General features: G+C 34.4%; 1 protein-coding gene across 2 annotated transcripts in view; it reads left to right on the plus strand.

Annotated features, from left to right (window-relative positions):
• Positions 1-13,830, plus strand: part of PAWR (pro-apoptotic WT1 regulator) — a 119,921-nt gene extending 106,091 nt beyond the window's left edge. For both annotated transcript variants that reach the window (XM_046012991.1, XM_046012990.1), the window contains exons 5-7: positions 4,529-4,673; positions 8,754-8,858; positions 11,215-13,830. In XM_046012991.1, coding sequence (XP_045868947.1) covers positions 4,529-4,673; positions 8,754-8,858; positions 11,215-11,301 — 337 coding nt within the window. In that variant the 3' untranslated portion in view covers positions 11,302-13,830. The remainder of the gene's footprint in view (positions 1-4,528; positions 4,674-8,753; positions 8,859-11,214) is intronic.
• The last annotated feature ends 1,987 nt before the right edge of the window (positions 13,831-15,817 follow it).

The following is a 15,817-nucleotide window of genomic DNA, read 5'->3' on the forward strand; positions in this document are numbered from 1 at the left end:
TCCTCAAAAGTTAAAAATAGAACTTACCATATCAGCTGGCAATTTCACTACTAGGTAATTACCCAAAGAATACAAAAATACTGATTCAAAGGGGTACATTTACCCTGATGTTTATAAGCAGCATTATCAACAATAGCCAAACTATGAAAAGAGCTCATCGACTGATGAATGGATAAAGAAGATGTAGTAGTATATTCAATGGACTATTACTTAACCATCAAAAGAACGGAATCTTGCCTTTTGCAATGATGTGGATGGAGCTGGAGAGTATTATGCTAAGCAAAATAAGTCGGAGAAAGACTTACCATATGATTTTATTCATATGTGGAATTTAAGAAACAAAACAGATGAACATATGGGAGGGGAGAAAAGAAAAAAGGAGAGGGAGCCAAGCCATAAGAGACTCAATGATAGAGGACAAACTGAGGGTTGAGAGAGGGAGAGATGGGCTAGATGGGTGATGGGGATAAAGGAGGGCACTTGTTATGATGAGGACTGGATATTGTATGTAAGTGATGAGTCACTGAATTCTACTCCTGAAGCCAATATTGTACTGTATTTTAACTAACTAGAATTTAAATAAACAAACAAAAAACAACTTATAGGGGTTTAAGCCTCTGCCTTCGGCTCAGGTCATGTCTCAGGGTCTTGGGATCGAGCCCCACATCAGGCTCTTTGCTCAGCAGGGAGCCTGCTTCCCTCTGCCTCTGTGCCTACTTGTGATCTCTCTCTCTTTCTCTGTCAAATAAATAAACGAAGTCTTTAAAATAAAACCTTACAAATATTTTGTAGTTATATAAAAATTTTTTTTAAAGATTTTATTTATTTATTTGACAGAGAGAGACCACAAGTAGACAGAGAGGCAGGCAGAGAGAGAGGAGGAAGCAGGCCCCCTGCTGAGCAGAGAGCCCGATGCGGGACTCGATCCCAGGACCCTGAGATCATGACCTGAGCCGAAGGCAGCGGCTTAACCCACTGAGCCACCCAGGCGCCCTATATAAAATTTTTAAAAATAGTCTGCAGTATGGTGTAAACATAACTTTTATATGCACTGGGAAACCAAAAAATTCATTTGACTCTATTGCGATACGTGCTTCATTGTGGTGATTTGGAACCAAACCCAAAGTATCGCCGAGGGATGCCTGTGTTGAGTTCAGTTTTTACCTGTAATTGATGGGGAAGTGCTAAAACCACAGTGGTTTATTTGCAGTGATGTGCTGGCTGCTACAATATAATATCAAAATTTAAGTGGCATTTATATGTATTACATAAGTACATTCACAACCACAAATGAATTATTTGAAAGAAGGAGTACTACAGTTAAGCTGATAGAAGCAGATCTGCAGGATTTCTTATGTAATCATTATGGCTTTTTTAGTTTCTTTCAGAGTCTCATTTTCATGTTGCTAACATTAAAAACAACTACACAAAAATGAAAAGACAAAGGTGTTTCTTTGGAAATGTTGGATGAATCCGTAGCAGAGAAGGTAGTTTGTGTAATACTTTCTGACAACACCATAGCTTGATGTATTTAGGAATAGTTTAGTGATACAGAAGACTGACTCTTGGACAGATAGGGATAGCAAAGGAATTTTTTGTTACAATTTGATGATCACGTTGATTTTGTTAATACGACAGTGATAGGAAGGCAGAATTTATTTTTCAGCTTCCTTGTTGACAAACACAACTTCCTAGGACTTATGTAAAACTTTAAAAGGTAACAAATCAACAGATACGGTTTGGAGGGGTTTTTTTTGCTTTTGTAGGAGTATGTTCTGATTATAGAGATGGTGACAAGAAAAACATTCTGGAACCTGTGCCATAATGTGAATCCACGTCCTGCTTCTTTCATTGAGGAAGCCTTGCTATTGTCAGCTGAACTAAACAGTATACTTCCTTTATCAGCTAAATTAACAGTAGTTCACTGAAAGTGTGAATTGCTCAAACACTACTGCATTAAATTTGAGATTAAAAAACAAAACAAAACTATAGTTTGGAAGCTGAGCCAGTCAACTGTTACCATATGCTAAGGAATACAGTACTTTTCAAAGGGAAATGTTCAGACAAAAGTGTTTGAACTTTGGGATGAATGCTTAATATTTTTGCAGGGAACCAGTTTGGTCCCCAAACTTTTTAAATATGTGAATTAGATTTATTTGTCTGATAGCCTTATTCTTTTTTAAAAATGATTTTAGCTTTCCATGCAAGGAAAGAAAGATGTTTTTAATGTTATATAATATCAAAGGACAAAAATGAAACTTAGAAATTTTGGGAAAAAGTTTCCACAGATTGTTATGATGGGTTTCACAGTAACAATTGTCAGTAAATAGTTGGTAATTTTTGTAGTGCACATTTATAAAATGTTAATATCAAATTGGTAAGGCAAACTTGGTAAGAAGTTTGTCAGATTTACAAATTTGGTAAGACACGCTTTGAATTTTATTTTATTTTATTTTTTTTTTTTTAAAGATTTATTTATTTGACAGAGACCACAAGTAGGCAGAGAGGCAGGCAGAGAGAGAGGAGGAAGCAGGCTCCCAGCTAAGCAGAGAGCCCGATGTGGGGCTCGATCCCAGCACCCCGGGATCATGACCTGAGCCGAAGGCAGAGGCTTTAACCCGCTGAGCCACTCAGGCGCCCCTGAATTTTATTTTTTATTAAAAGAAAGCCAGTGCATATAAAATCAATAGCTCAAGAATCCATTTTTTTTTCATCAAAAACTATTGCAGATTGAACTATAATTTTGATGGATAAATTATTGATATTGGCTACCAATAAAGGATTGAAGACAAATTTTAAAAAGCTTCATTTTCTGGATTTTGGATAAAAGTTAAAAATTAGTATCTTGAGCTGAAATTGCTTTACAATATCTTCTATTCCTGTTAACATACAGCTATGAAACTAGTTTTTCTGTTATAAGTGCTATTAAAGAAAACATAGAAGTAGTTTAGATATAGCTTATCCCTCGTGACTGGCATTGTCATCAGTCTAACCTAGTATAGGTCAATTAACAAACATGGTAGCCAGCCTCTGACAGAGCTCCCCGGATGCCCTACCTTCTGGTATTTCCATCTTCATAATCTCCTTCCACATGGCAGTATATATAGGGTTGATGTGATAGTATGTCACTTATAAGATTAGGTCATAGATACTGCAGTGCCTGTCTTGTCTGTCTCCGGAAACCTGCTGTCATGTGGTGAACAACCCTACATGAGGCCTACATACTGAGAAACTAAGGCTTTTGGTTAATAGCCAGTTAGAAACTGAAGCCTTTTTTTTTCCCCCCCCAAAGATTTTATTTATTTATTTGGCAGAGAGAGAGCACAAGTAGACAGAGAGGCAGGCAGAGAGAGAGAGAGGGAAGCAGGCTCCCTGCTGAGCAGAGAGCCCGATGCGGGACTCGATCCCAGGACCCTGAGATCATGACCTGAGCCGAAGGCAGCGGCTTAACCCACTGAGCCACCCAGGCGCCCTGAAACTGAAGCCTTTTGCCATCAGCCATATGAGTGAGCTCAAAGGCAAATTTTTCTAGACCAGTCAAGCCTTCAGATGACTATAGTCCTGACCAAAACCTCATAAAAGACCTTGAAACATAACCACCTGGCTAAACTGCTTCCAGATTCCTAACCAACAGAAATTGTGAGATAAATGTGTGGTGTTTTAAGCCACTAAGTTTTGGTGTAACTTTTAATGTAGTAATAAATAACTAATATGAAAAACAAGAAGCAAACTCACTTATTATGTTAAAAACTTTAAATATGAGCATATATGCTATTAGTTCAGGGAATGTGAATTGGTGTTTAATATGAAGAATTGCCATTTCAGTCATCACTTTCACTTATAATTATGAAATGGCAAAAGTTATTAGTGTGATGGCTGTTTTCTGTGATTGCCTATATGTACAGTTCAATGAAAGTACACAATTTTATGTAGTTCTTTCTTCTGTTCATTCTAATTATTGAAATACAATTTTATGGACATAGCTAATAAAACAGTGAACTTTTATTTTATATGGCCTATTTTTCTATTAGTTTGTTTTCATTTGATCTATTGGTCCATGATGGATTAGAATTAAAAAAAAAAAAAAGGAAAAAGAAAACAAAATGGTTTTCCACTACAGGTAATCTACATTAAGTTCCCTGTCAGTTGTCGTAGTACCCTACATTTAACCTTATTGTGGTGGTCATCTTGGTTTATTATGATCAGTTATATTCCCTATTAGACCGAAAGCTCTTTGAAAGGCAGAGTCCATGTCTTTCTTTGCTGCTGTATCTTAATGCACAGAACAGTGTCTGGTACTTACTGGCTACTCAGTAGTTATTGGTCAGAAGAATTAACTTTTTGTTTTTTTAATTTTTTTTCGTTGTGTTGGAATAATGACTAACTTCTTTAGTTATAAATGACTTGGCTACTATAACCATGTGTCCTCAGGGAATGGTAATTACTTATGGTGAATAGAAAATATTCTTGGCATTCTTCTTGCTGAGTATTAGATACTTTTATAAAATACATCTTTTTATTTCCATAGCACAACTGCCTCTGAAGAAGATGTCTCAAGTAGATATCCCCGAACAGATAGAAGTGGGTTCAGCAGATATAACAGGGATGCAAATGCTTCAGGTAATTTGGTCTCAAGTAGCATGTTGGAAAAGAAAATTGAAGATCTTGAAAAGGTATGAATTACAAACTATTTTAAGATTGATAAATTTCATATACCGTAGGGATTCCTTTTTTTACCTTCCTAGCAGCTGAGAAAATAAATTGAAATTTGTATGAGAGAGATAGTGCCAACAAAAGAAAGAATGAGAGGTGCTAGTGGAAGATACCATTAGGGTTAATTGGTATTTCCATATATTGCCAAGCTGCATCTTTAAATCACTGTTTTAAGTATATATTTTCCAGATGCATTGTGACTAGACATTTTCTGATTCCATTAACACTTTCCTATCTAGTTCTGTTGTTAAAACTTTTAGGAATGGAGCCAGTTCTTGTATTCCTTAATATTTAATGTATACTCCCATTCTGCTACATGTTACCGCTAACATTTTAAAAGACAGTCGTCGTTTTTAAATGATTCTCTATCCCTACACTTTGAAGAGTTTTGATCAGGAAGGGATGCTGTACTTTGTCAAATGCTTTTTCAGCATCTATTGAGAGTATCATATGGTTCTTGTTCTTTCTTTTATTAATGTGTTCTATCACATTGATTGATTTGCGGATGTTGAACCAACCCTGCAGCCCTGGAATAAATCCCACTTGATCGTGGTGAATAATCCTTTTAATGTACTGTTGAATCCTATTGGCTAGTATTTTGGCGAGAATTTTTGCGTCTGTGTTCATCAAGGATATTGGTCTGTAGTTCTCTTTTTTGGTGGGATCCTTGTCTGGTTTTGGGATCAAGGTGATGCTGGCCTCATAGAATGAGTTTGGAAGTTTTCCTTCCATTTCTATTTTTTGGAACAGTTTCAGGAGAATAGGAATGAGTTCTTCTTTAAATGTTTGGTAGAATTCCCCTGGGAAGCCATCTGGCCCTGGGCTTTTGTTTGTTTGGAGATTTTTGATGACTGTTTCAATCTCCTCACTGGTTATGGGCCTGTTCAGGTTTTCTATTTCTTCCTGGTTCAGTTGTGGTAGTTTATATGTCTCTAGGAATGCATCCATTTCTTCCAGATTGTCCAATTTGTTGGCGTAGAGTTGCTCATAGTATGTTCTTATAATTGTCTGTATTTCTTTGGTGTTAGTTGTGATCTCTCCTCTTTCATTCATGATTTTATTGATTTGGGTCCTTTCTCTTTTCTTTTTGATGAGTCTGGCCAGGGGTTTATCAATCCTATTGATTCTTTCAAAGAACCAGCTCCTAGTTTCATTGATTTTTTCTATTGTTTTTTTGGTTTCTATTTCATTGATTTCTGCTCTGATCTTTATGATTTCTCTTCTCCTGCTGGGTTTAGGGTTTCTTTCTTGTTCTTTCTCCAGCTCCTTTACGCGTAGGGTTAGGTTGTGTACTTGAGACCTTTCTTGTTTCTTGAGAAAGGCTTGTACCGCTATAGGAGAAATTAAAGAACTAAAATCTAACCAAGTTGAAATCAAAAAAGCTATTAATGAGGTGCAATCAAAAATGGAGGCTCTCACTGCTAGGATAAATGAGGCAGAAGAAAGAATTAGTGATATAGAAGACCAAATGACAGAGAATAAGGAAGCCGAGCAAAAGAGGGACAAACAGCTACGAGGGGAGAATTCGAGAGATAAGTGACACCATAAGACGAAACAACATTAGAATAATTGGGATTCCAGAAGAAGAAGAAACAGAGAGGGGAGCAGAAGGTCTATTGGAGAGAATCATTGGAGAGAATTTCCCTAATATGGCAAAGGGAACAAGCATCAAAATCCAGGAGATGCAGAGAACCCCCCTCAAAGTCAACAAGAATAGGTCCACACCCCGTCACCTAATAGTAAAATTGACAAGTCTTAGTGACAAAGAGAAAATCCTGAAAGCAGCCCGAGAAAAGAAGTCTGTAACATACAATGGTAAAAATATTAGATTGGCAGCAGACTTATCCACAGAGACCTGGCAGGCCAGGAAGAGCTGGCATGATATATTCAGAGCACTCAACGAGAAAAACATGCAGCCAAGAATACTCTATCCAGCTAGGCTATCATTGAAAATAGAAGGAGAGATCAAAAGCTTCCAGGACAAACAAAAACTGAAAGAATTTGCAAACACTAAACCAGGTCTCCAGGAAATATTGAAAGGGGTCCTCTAAGCAAAGAGAGAGCCTAAAAGTAGTAGATCAGAAAGGTACAGAGACAATATACAGTAACAGTCACCTTACAGGCTACTAATGGCACTAAATTCATATCTCTCAATAGTTACCCTGAATGTTAATGGGCTAAATTCCCCAATCAAAAGACACAGGGTATCAGAATGGATAAAAAAACAAAACCCATCAGTATGTTGCCTACAAGAAACTCATTTTAGACGCGAAGACACCTCCAGATTGAAATTGAGGGGGTGGAAAACAATTTACCATGCTAATGGGCATCAGAAGAAAGCTGGGGTGGCAATCCTTATATCAGATCAATTAGATTTTAAGCCAAAGACTATAATAAGAGATGAGGAAGGACATTTTTAAATGATTCTAAGTGTATGCTGGCAGTGTGCCCTACTGTGTGTTTATTATATTATCTGTATAGTGTATCATTTGTAGACTTTCTTCTGGGTTTTATTTAGAGTTTAGAGTCATCTTTGGTGTTTGAAACAGTTGTCAGAATAGACCTATTCAGGAGTGTAGTTGAGAACAAGTCAAATGAATATTGTCATAAATATATTAACCATACAGTCTCTGGGTTTGTTTGTTTTTTCTGTCGACATTTAATATGTAAAGTTGGTAATGGTGCTGATTACTTTCTGATTGTTGAAAATGTTTTGTATTGCTGACTTGAAATTATTCCCTGTGATACAAAGATGGCTTTAAGTAGAAAATTAATTTAAAAAAATTTGTATAGCATTATGATTATTTTTTAGTTCATATTTCAGCTTTGATACAAGTTTCTGTGAGTTTAAATTAAAAACTTCAAGGAATGCATAGTCTAACCAGTTTAAAAGCTTTCTTTAGAAAGGCTTTTACAGTTCCACATGAGTTTGGATCCAGTCCTGGGTAGTTTGGCAGCAGCTGTTCAATGAGGTCCTCTGGCTGCTTTTTCTGAGGGCTAGCAGAAAAGATTCTGAGCAAAATTTTTTAGTTCTGCTTTTCTTTTGCCCCCATGGTAGTCAATCCAGCCCAAGGCCCTCGATTCTAAATCAGATTTCTTTGAAAAAGGTCTTGCATTGTTTAAAAAAAAAAGTTTAAAAACCAGTAATCTATTTCAGTTCCTTTATTTTATCGATTAACTGGTAGAGCCACAGGTAACACTGAGAACCATTGTTTTTTTGTTTAGTTTTCCAGAGTCATCTCCTTTTCTTAAACTTTGTAGGTTTTTTGTTTTGTTTTGTTTTATTTTGTTTTGTTTTGAAGATATATTTATTTGCTTACTTGGTTGGGGAGGGACAGGCAGTGAGGGAGAGAGAATTCCAAGCACACTCCGCTGAGCTTGGAGCTGACAAGGGGCTCAGAGATCACTACCTGAGTAGGAGGCTTAACCAACTGCACCACCCAGGTGCATCTTAAACTTTTTATTTTGAATAACAAATTTGAATTTCTTCAAACAGGATATTATCCATTTAAAAAATAAGATATATCATTACTAATGGTGGTAATTAACTAAAGAGGGTAAGTCATTGGGTATTACTGTTTGTTAAAGGATTGTGTAAACATCAGTTTAATCAAAATATGGGGAACCTGGATGGCTCATTTGGTTAAGTGTCTGACTCTTGGGTCCTTCTCGTATCATGATCTAATAGATTGTGAGATCAAGCCCCGCCTTGGGATTTTGCTTGGATTCTTTCCCTCTCCCCTTTTGCCCATGCTCACCTTTACCGGGGCATTCTCTCTTTCTCTCTCCCTCTCAAATAAAATATATAAATCCTTTAAAAAAAAAAAAAAAGGAGGAATATATCTTACATCTCCTGTATTCCTCTCATTCTTTGGGTCTTTCCTAGGCTGGGTTTTTCCTTCCCTCACCAGGTGACTTAAGAAATCCATTGAAATCTTTGTATATCTAAGGTGCTTCACCAAATTTGGCAGATACATGTCATTTAAGGTTAACAACCAGTTACTTCACAATTAATACTTGATATTAATTATATCTACCAGGAAGTAGTAAGAGAAAGGCAAGAAAACTTAAGACTTGTGAGACTAATGCAAGATAAAGAGGAAATGATCGGAAAACTCAAAGAAGAAATTGATTTGTTAAATCGAGTAAGTATTCACACATTTCAGTTTCACAGTTGTTTTTTTTCCTGGCAGTTGGATGAAAATACATATATATGAAGAGATTATGTAATTTTATTATTTTGTTAAAGAGATGGTAATTTGTGGTAATAAGAATCATCATTTCTATAAACTGATTTCCTCTGGCCAGTTATCAGTTGTATTCAATTAATATTGTTCTTTTGGGGATGGACTGATGAATGGCTTGTTTAGTGTTTTGTTAGAGTCTGGAAGTGAGAGGCAGCTTGGTCACCACCACACATAAAAGGACATTGGTACAGAGTTGCCTCACTGAAGAGCAAAACTTTCTGCTTTCTTGCCATAAGAAACTTAAGATGTCTTTGTGTTTTACCACCTTTTCCCCCCAGTTGTACTTAACGCATATCCAGCTTTAGGTTTAGTATTATACTAGGTCTCTATTGTACTATTTTGTAATTCTTTTTTTGCTTTCAGCCCTAGAATTTACTTTTTGCTTAAGAAGCAAGTGTTAGTGCTGGGCCAAACTTAAGTAATGCTGATGAGAAGAGATTCCATAGTTTTGCATACTGGAATACTTTAGATAAAAGAAAAAAAGTTTGGGGTGCCAGGGTGGCTCAGTGGGTTAAAGCCTCTGCCTTTGGCTCAGGTCATGATCCCAGGGTCCTGGGATTGAGCCCCGCGGCAGGCTGTCTATTTGGCAGGGAGCCCGCTGCCTTTCCTCTCTCTCTGCCTGCCTCTCTGCCTACTTGTGATCTCTGTCTGTCTTAAAAAAAAAAAAAAAAAAAAAAAGGTTTACTTGGGGGTGGGGGGAGGGAAACGGATTCCTAATCCAGTCTTAACCCTAACAATGAAAGAAGAGGCAATAAAGAGGCTTCATTATATAGACCCATTCTAAATAAAGCTCTAAGGCATTAATTATAGGTAATGGATGAGGACAGCAAAACTTAGTGTAACTTGCTCAACGTCTTAGGTGGTAATCACAGAGTAACTATCTGAGCCAGTATTTGACATCAGGTATTCCAAAATCCTAATTCTGAGCTCTTCCATTTTTGTAGACAGTCTTCCATCTTGGTTTAGAACACAGGTGTTCCTCTATTGTTTTGGAATAGGATTTAATAAAATCTGGAAATAGTTTTGGAGCCTATGATATATTAGCACTGTCTTAGGCACTGTGCATTAAAAAGAATAATAAAACATCTGCTCTTACGGAGTTTATAATCTAGTAATGATACAGAAATATATCTTATTTAATTCTACATCTTGGAAAGGTCTCAGTTGTAGTAATTTTCAGAATCTTGTATATTATTGTTGCTTTCAACAGGTAAGTTCCCCAGCATCATTCATTTGGTTTGTGAGTAAATGCAGATTCTATTTTTGCACATTTTAAAAACATTTACATAATTGTCCAAAGGCAGTATGCTAAATTTATCAGAATGCTGCTATCTGGTAGCATGCTTATAATTTAAATTGATCACTCCAAGTTTTAGTATTTTGAATTACAAGGATAATTGTAAAATATGTGCTTTTACAACTATCAGTAAGCATTCTGCCTTGAAATAGTTTCTTCTAACTAAAATTTAGAGTGGATTATCTTCATATTTACCAAATTGTTGTATATATGGCACTAAGATTAACATAGGGAACGTAGACCTAGAATCATATAACTTTAAAGCTGGAGGATGATTGCTTAGTTTTTAGTGGCTTGCTTTTTTATGAGCTTTAAAAACCTTTTCCTCAAACAAAATTTATAGAGGAACCTAACACGAATTGAACCAGATCAACTCTCTGTGCTGCAGATCTCCTTTACTGTATGCCTCCATTTTATCACTTCCTCAGATTTTCACCTCACAACATACACTCTTGTTAAAGATCATACAAGGTGGTAGGAGTACATCCAGAACTTGTACCTCGATCTTTCTGATGCTTCGTTTGACACAGGCTGTTATCCGAGACCCTGAACCTCATATTGCCCACATATTTATTTTGTTGAGCCCTCAATTTGGGGTAAGGGGAGATTTGTTCTTAAATAAAAAATTAAGCTGTTTATGATGATTAAAAATTAGAAGATTCACAATTAAAGAATTCTGATTTTTGACTTCTCTTAAAAATGAAAAATCTGGTAAGACGTGATCTGTCTTAACCATGATAATAATGAGAAGGAGTTGAGTAGTGGGTGCTCCCTTCAGGTGTGGGGCATACTCCATCTAAAGTTGTTTTTGGAACTTGTCCTTGTTTCCAAATTAAGTGCATGTATGAATTATCTTCGAATATATTTATTTTAAAGTGTTTTTTTTTTAAATCACCTGTAGAATATTTTTAAATACTTAAAAAACTCCTATGTTATTTTCTTTTTTGTTTGCTTAAGGACCTAGATGACATAGAAGATGAAAATGAACAACTAAAGCAGGAAAATAAAACTCTTTTGAAAGTTGTTGGTCAGCTAACAAGGTAGAAGATTCAAGACCCAGTGTGGAAAAAAAACATTTTAAAACTACTGATTGAATGTTATGGTTAATGCTAGGACAATATTCCTATGCTGCAATACATTAAGTATGTATATTTATTTCTAGAAAACTGTGGGTGTTTATTTTCAAAATACTTCTTTTTCATTATTTCAAAACAGTATCAACCTTCTGTTTCACCAATAAGTAACATCTTTCAGTTATTAAAATGTTCAGTTATGCCTCTTTTGGTTTTGTGTGGCATTCAAATAATATATGGTTTAAAGTCACAACCATTTGAATATATTTTATCTATGGTAGTGTGTTTTCTCCCTAAAGGAATATACATAGTCTTTGTTTACATGGATTCAAATACTTTTGGGGAATTACCTGCAATTGCCTTATTACTGATGTGTGCAAACTTACGTGTTGTTGATTTACTCATATAGGCTTTGTCTATTGTCATTTGTTCTTTCAACTTATTCTAAGCAGTTTAGAGTAATAGAGTGTCATACTATTTTGTACTAACAGTCATCTTTAAAAAGGAAAGCTATTATGAAAAGTCATTTAATATCATGTACCAGTTGGCTAAATATAAAAAATTTTAGAGAATACTTGAATTGTGCTACAGTAAATTAAAATATACAATTTTTGTATTTTAATATTGAAAAAATTTAAAATCACTTTAGCTTCTGAAAAACATAAACTTGTAATTTCATTGTAAAATTTCTTATGTAGGTACTACGTTTTTTATTATTCCAAGGTTTATAAATGAACATGGAATATTTTAAAAGTTGTTAACTCATCATTCCAGAGAGTGTGTACGATTTCAGTGTAAAAGAAAAAAATTTATATTTTTAATTATCATTTGCATTAAAAACAAAACCAAAATATTTATCCACACTTTAAACATTTATACTTACATTTACAAAACAATACATAAACAGAAATAGTTTCAAAATACTTTGCTTATTTCTAACTTGGAGAATAATACTGTGATACAGTTATTCTCATTTGAGAGAATTATTCCCCTACCTCAAATTTAAGGGATTTTCTTCCTAACATTGGGTTTTTAAAAACATTTATTAAAATTTTTGAAGTATATAAATTTTCTATTAAATATCATTTAGTGTTTAGAGTTGTATATTAAATTTTCATGTTGAGTAAGGAAAACCCCCTCTTTTAAAATACATAAACATTAAGAAATGTCTGTCTGATAATTGAATCCCAAACAGTATACTAATGCTGTTTTGTCCAATTAAACATAGTAAAATCCGTTTTGGGTAACCTACTAACTTTTTCTTTGCTTGCCAAGTCCCTTCATTATTTACTATTAGAAAAATAGGGAAGTGAGACAGTTGGACAAAATGTAGAGTAAATGATAAATATCACCCATGTTGAATTCTATAATTCTTTGCGGTTAACCTACATTGGCTTCTCATTCAGAAGTTTCAGCCTTCGTTGATCATCAGAATCACTTTTGCCTACAAAGAATTCCCTGGCTGTAATTTCTAGATAGATTTAGGTTGAGACCCTGGACAGAATTTTTAAATCTCACCGTCTGATGATTCTGATCATAACCTAGGTTTGGAAATAGCTCCTGTCGCCTCTTTCCTTTCTGTATCTTCCACTGCAGACCCTAGAATTAACATATGTTAGCTATGAGCATTTTGTACCCCTTTTAGTTTATTTAATAATTTATCTGGTCTCTGGGGAAGTTTTCATATGTTTAAATATATTCACCCAAAAGTTCAATGTTAGATTACCAAACTTGATATAGTTACAGAATTATTGCATAAGGGCATCCTTTTTGAACAATGTTAGCAAACATGGGAACAGTCACCTGCTCTCCACATATCGTGGTATGCCAGGTTCAGTTACTGTCTTGGCTCTGAGGCACTCATCTCCCTTCAATTACCCTTAAGTATGTGGCAGAAGTATCAGTATTTCCTAGTTTGCATCCAAGCTTTGCAAGTTGTGAAAATGCTGTCAGTATCCAGCCTTAGAATATATTAGTCTGCTGGTTTTTCAGTAAAGTTTTTGAAACTTCTATTTAATCCATATGTAAATAAAGGAATATTTCATTTCCCTTTTTAAAATTATGCCAATTATTAGTGCTTTTAAAGACGGGGCTGTTTTTAAATTTTCCTTTTCTTCAGTTTATTAGGAAATTTTCCAACAATGATTTTTTACATAATACCTAGTGCAAATACAGGAACCTGACAACTTAAGCAAAGCAGTTCACAAGCAGTCCTTCCTCTTGGCCTTAAAATGTGTATTTATATATCACTTATAGATTTTGACACTGAATATTGAAAAATTAAGTAGGATCTTTTACAAATTCCCTCTAAAATGTATAAAAAGCATTGAGGTTGGAAAAAAGCATTGAGATTTTAAAAAGGTAAAGACGTGCACTACCTTAGAAAACTTGGCTGTTGTTGATAAAATGCTAGTGTTTGTGAAATTTTTAGTACCACTCAGAAATGATATTTCTTATATTTTCTGGGAATTTATGGCATAATAAAGCATATTCAAAGTTTTAATGTGTTTATGATATTATTTTTAAAACAATAAGTTTATTAATTTTGAAGCATGAACATGACTTGTCTCCCTTGATTTCTGACATGCATTAACTTGGAATTACAAAGTAACCTCCATTTTTCATTTTTCTAGAATTGTTATTAATTTTATTGTACTACAGTTAACTTTAGAAAGGAAGAGGTTGGTGGTTATGTATTTCTAAGGGAATTTACTAAATACAGAGATTAAGATTAGCACAGTCACACTGGCTCAGGTAGTTTAAAACATAAAAAATTAGTATCAGGGCAGACACATGTAGCAATAATTTTTTTTTTTAAGTTAACTTTTTAATTGTGGTTTAAAGCAATGTATTCTTAAGGTGAAAACCCTACCTCAATTATATGTGGGTTTATGTTTTCTGGATTAATCTGGATTTTTATAATTGCAAATTAAAATGTAACATTTTGAGTCCACTAACACTTTTTTGGAAATACAAGTCAGTATAATGACTTTGTAAGTTCAACACTGTAATATAAAACAGGAAAGACCTTTGGTTTGATCATTGATCTGATGTCCTAGACAATATTCATATGTATTGTGATAGTCATCTTTCATCTTTTTTGTAGTTTTATAATCTTGAGTTCATGCCTAGTAATTTCCATGCAGTATTGGCACTTATTTAGTAACTGTTCATGGTTTAGTTAATAGCCTATTACAAGATTCCAGCAAAGATTTTCATCTTGTAATGTAAGAAACCAAACACACCAGTTTTTCATTGGGAGAAATAGTAAGTGAGAAAGAACTAGCATTCAAGGAGTTAGAACTTTAAAATAACATGTTAAAGTCAGTATTAAACATTCTCTTACTGTATCTGAACCATTCCTAATATGTAACGGTAAGCTTTACTTCCTTTGCTTTGGAACTATGTTCACTCTCATAAGTAAAGGACATCCCATCAACTAGGACTATAATTTATATATTACTTATCTGAGAACTAGTGCCACTTTTGTTGTTCCATTAAGCTGAAAGCATAATACTAATAGACAACAAATGTTTTGCTCTTCAGGTGCTTCCCCCATGTTGTTAAGTTTCTCATTAAAGTATAGAAGTTGGTTGTTTCATTCTCAGTATTGACTTAAAAAATTATCCTAGAAAACCTAAACCCATATTGTTTTTTTATTTTACTTAGCTAGACTCTGACAGCATTTTAAAATGTTCTCCCCATTCTAAAAGTAATTACGTGTCAGTATATGAGGAATATGGATGAGGACTATAAATATATTAAATTTTCCCATCTTTTTCACAAGTATTTACTAATCTGATAGGTATCTAATTATAGTTTTTATAGATGTTTTTAAAAAATGGACATGGATCAACCCTTTCATTTAGCAGTGTATAGTCTATGTAATGTGTGTCAGTAGCACAAAGTATAACCTTAATTAGCATTAGCTGGTCTAATCTGAATAGTTCATTCAAAAATTTGTTTCTTTGTTTTTTGGTTTTATTTTTTGGTTTTTGTTTTTGGTGTCATCTAGCCATTGTCTTTCAGGTCTAGTTAATAGGTACCATTTAATTTGCTGCAGCATTTTCTGAATGGTAGAGTGGAAGACCTGATACATGCTGGGAAATATCTTACTATATTTCATTTAGGTAATTATTCTTTATGAAGAGAATGTTGTTAAGGAATATAGCAGTAATGAAGTAAAAAGAACTCATAATATTTCAGATACAACAAACTATTACTGGTATTCTCTCTATACATTATTGATTACTAGTTTGTTTTTAAGTATTTACATTTAATAAGCAGTTCACATCCTGACACGTATTTCTTTGGTAATAATAGAGTGTTAGTGATGATCACTTGATGAACACTAATTACGTGCCTGTTTTGTTTTGACTTCTCTGAATACCTAACAGATACACATTACTTTTTTTGGTGAACTTTTTTTGGGACGATTTGGCTATTTTAATCAAGGTTTTTCTTCTGAGTTTAAGTATCAGATGGCT

This window comes from Meles meles, chromosome 7 (assembly GCF_922984935.1).
Source record: "Meles meles chromosome 7, mMelMel3.1 paternal haplotype, whole genome shotgun sequence".
NCBI lineage: Eukaryota > Metazoa > Chordata > Mammalia > Carnivora > Mustelidae > Meles > Meles meles.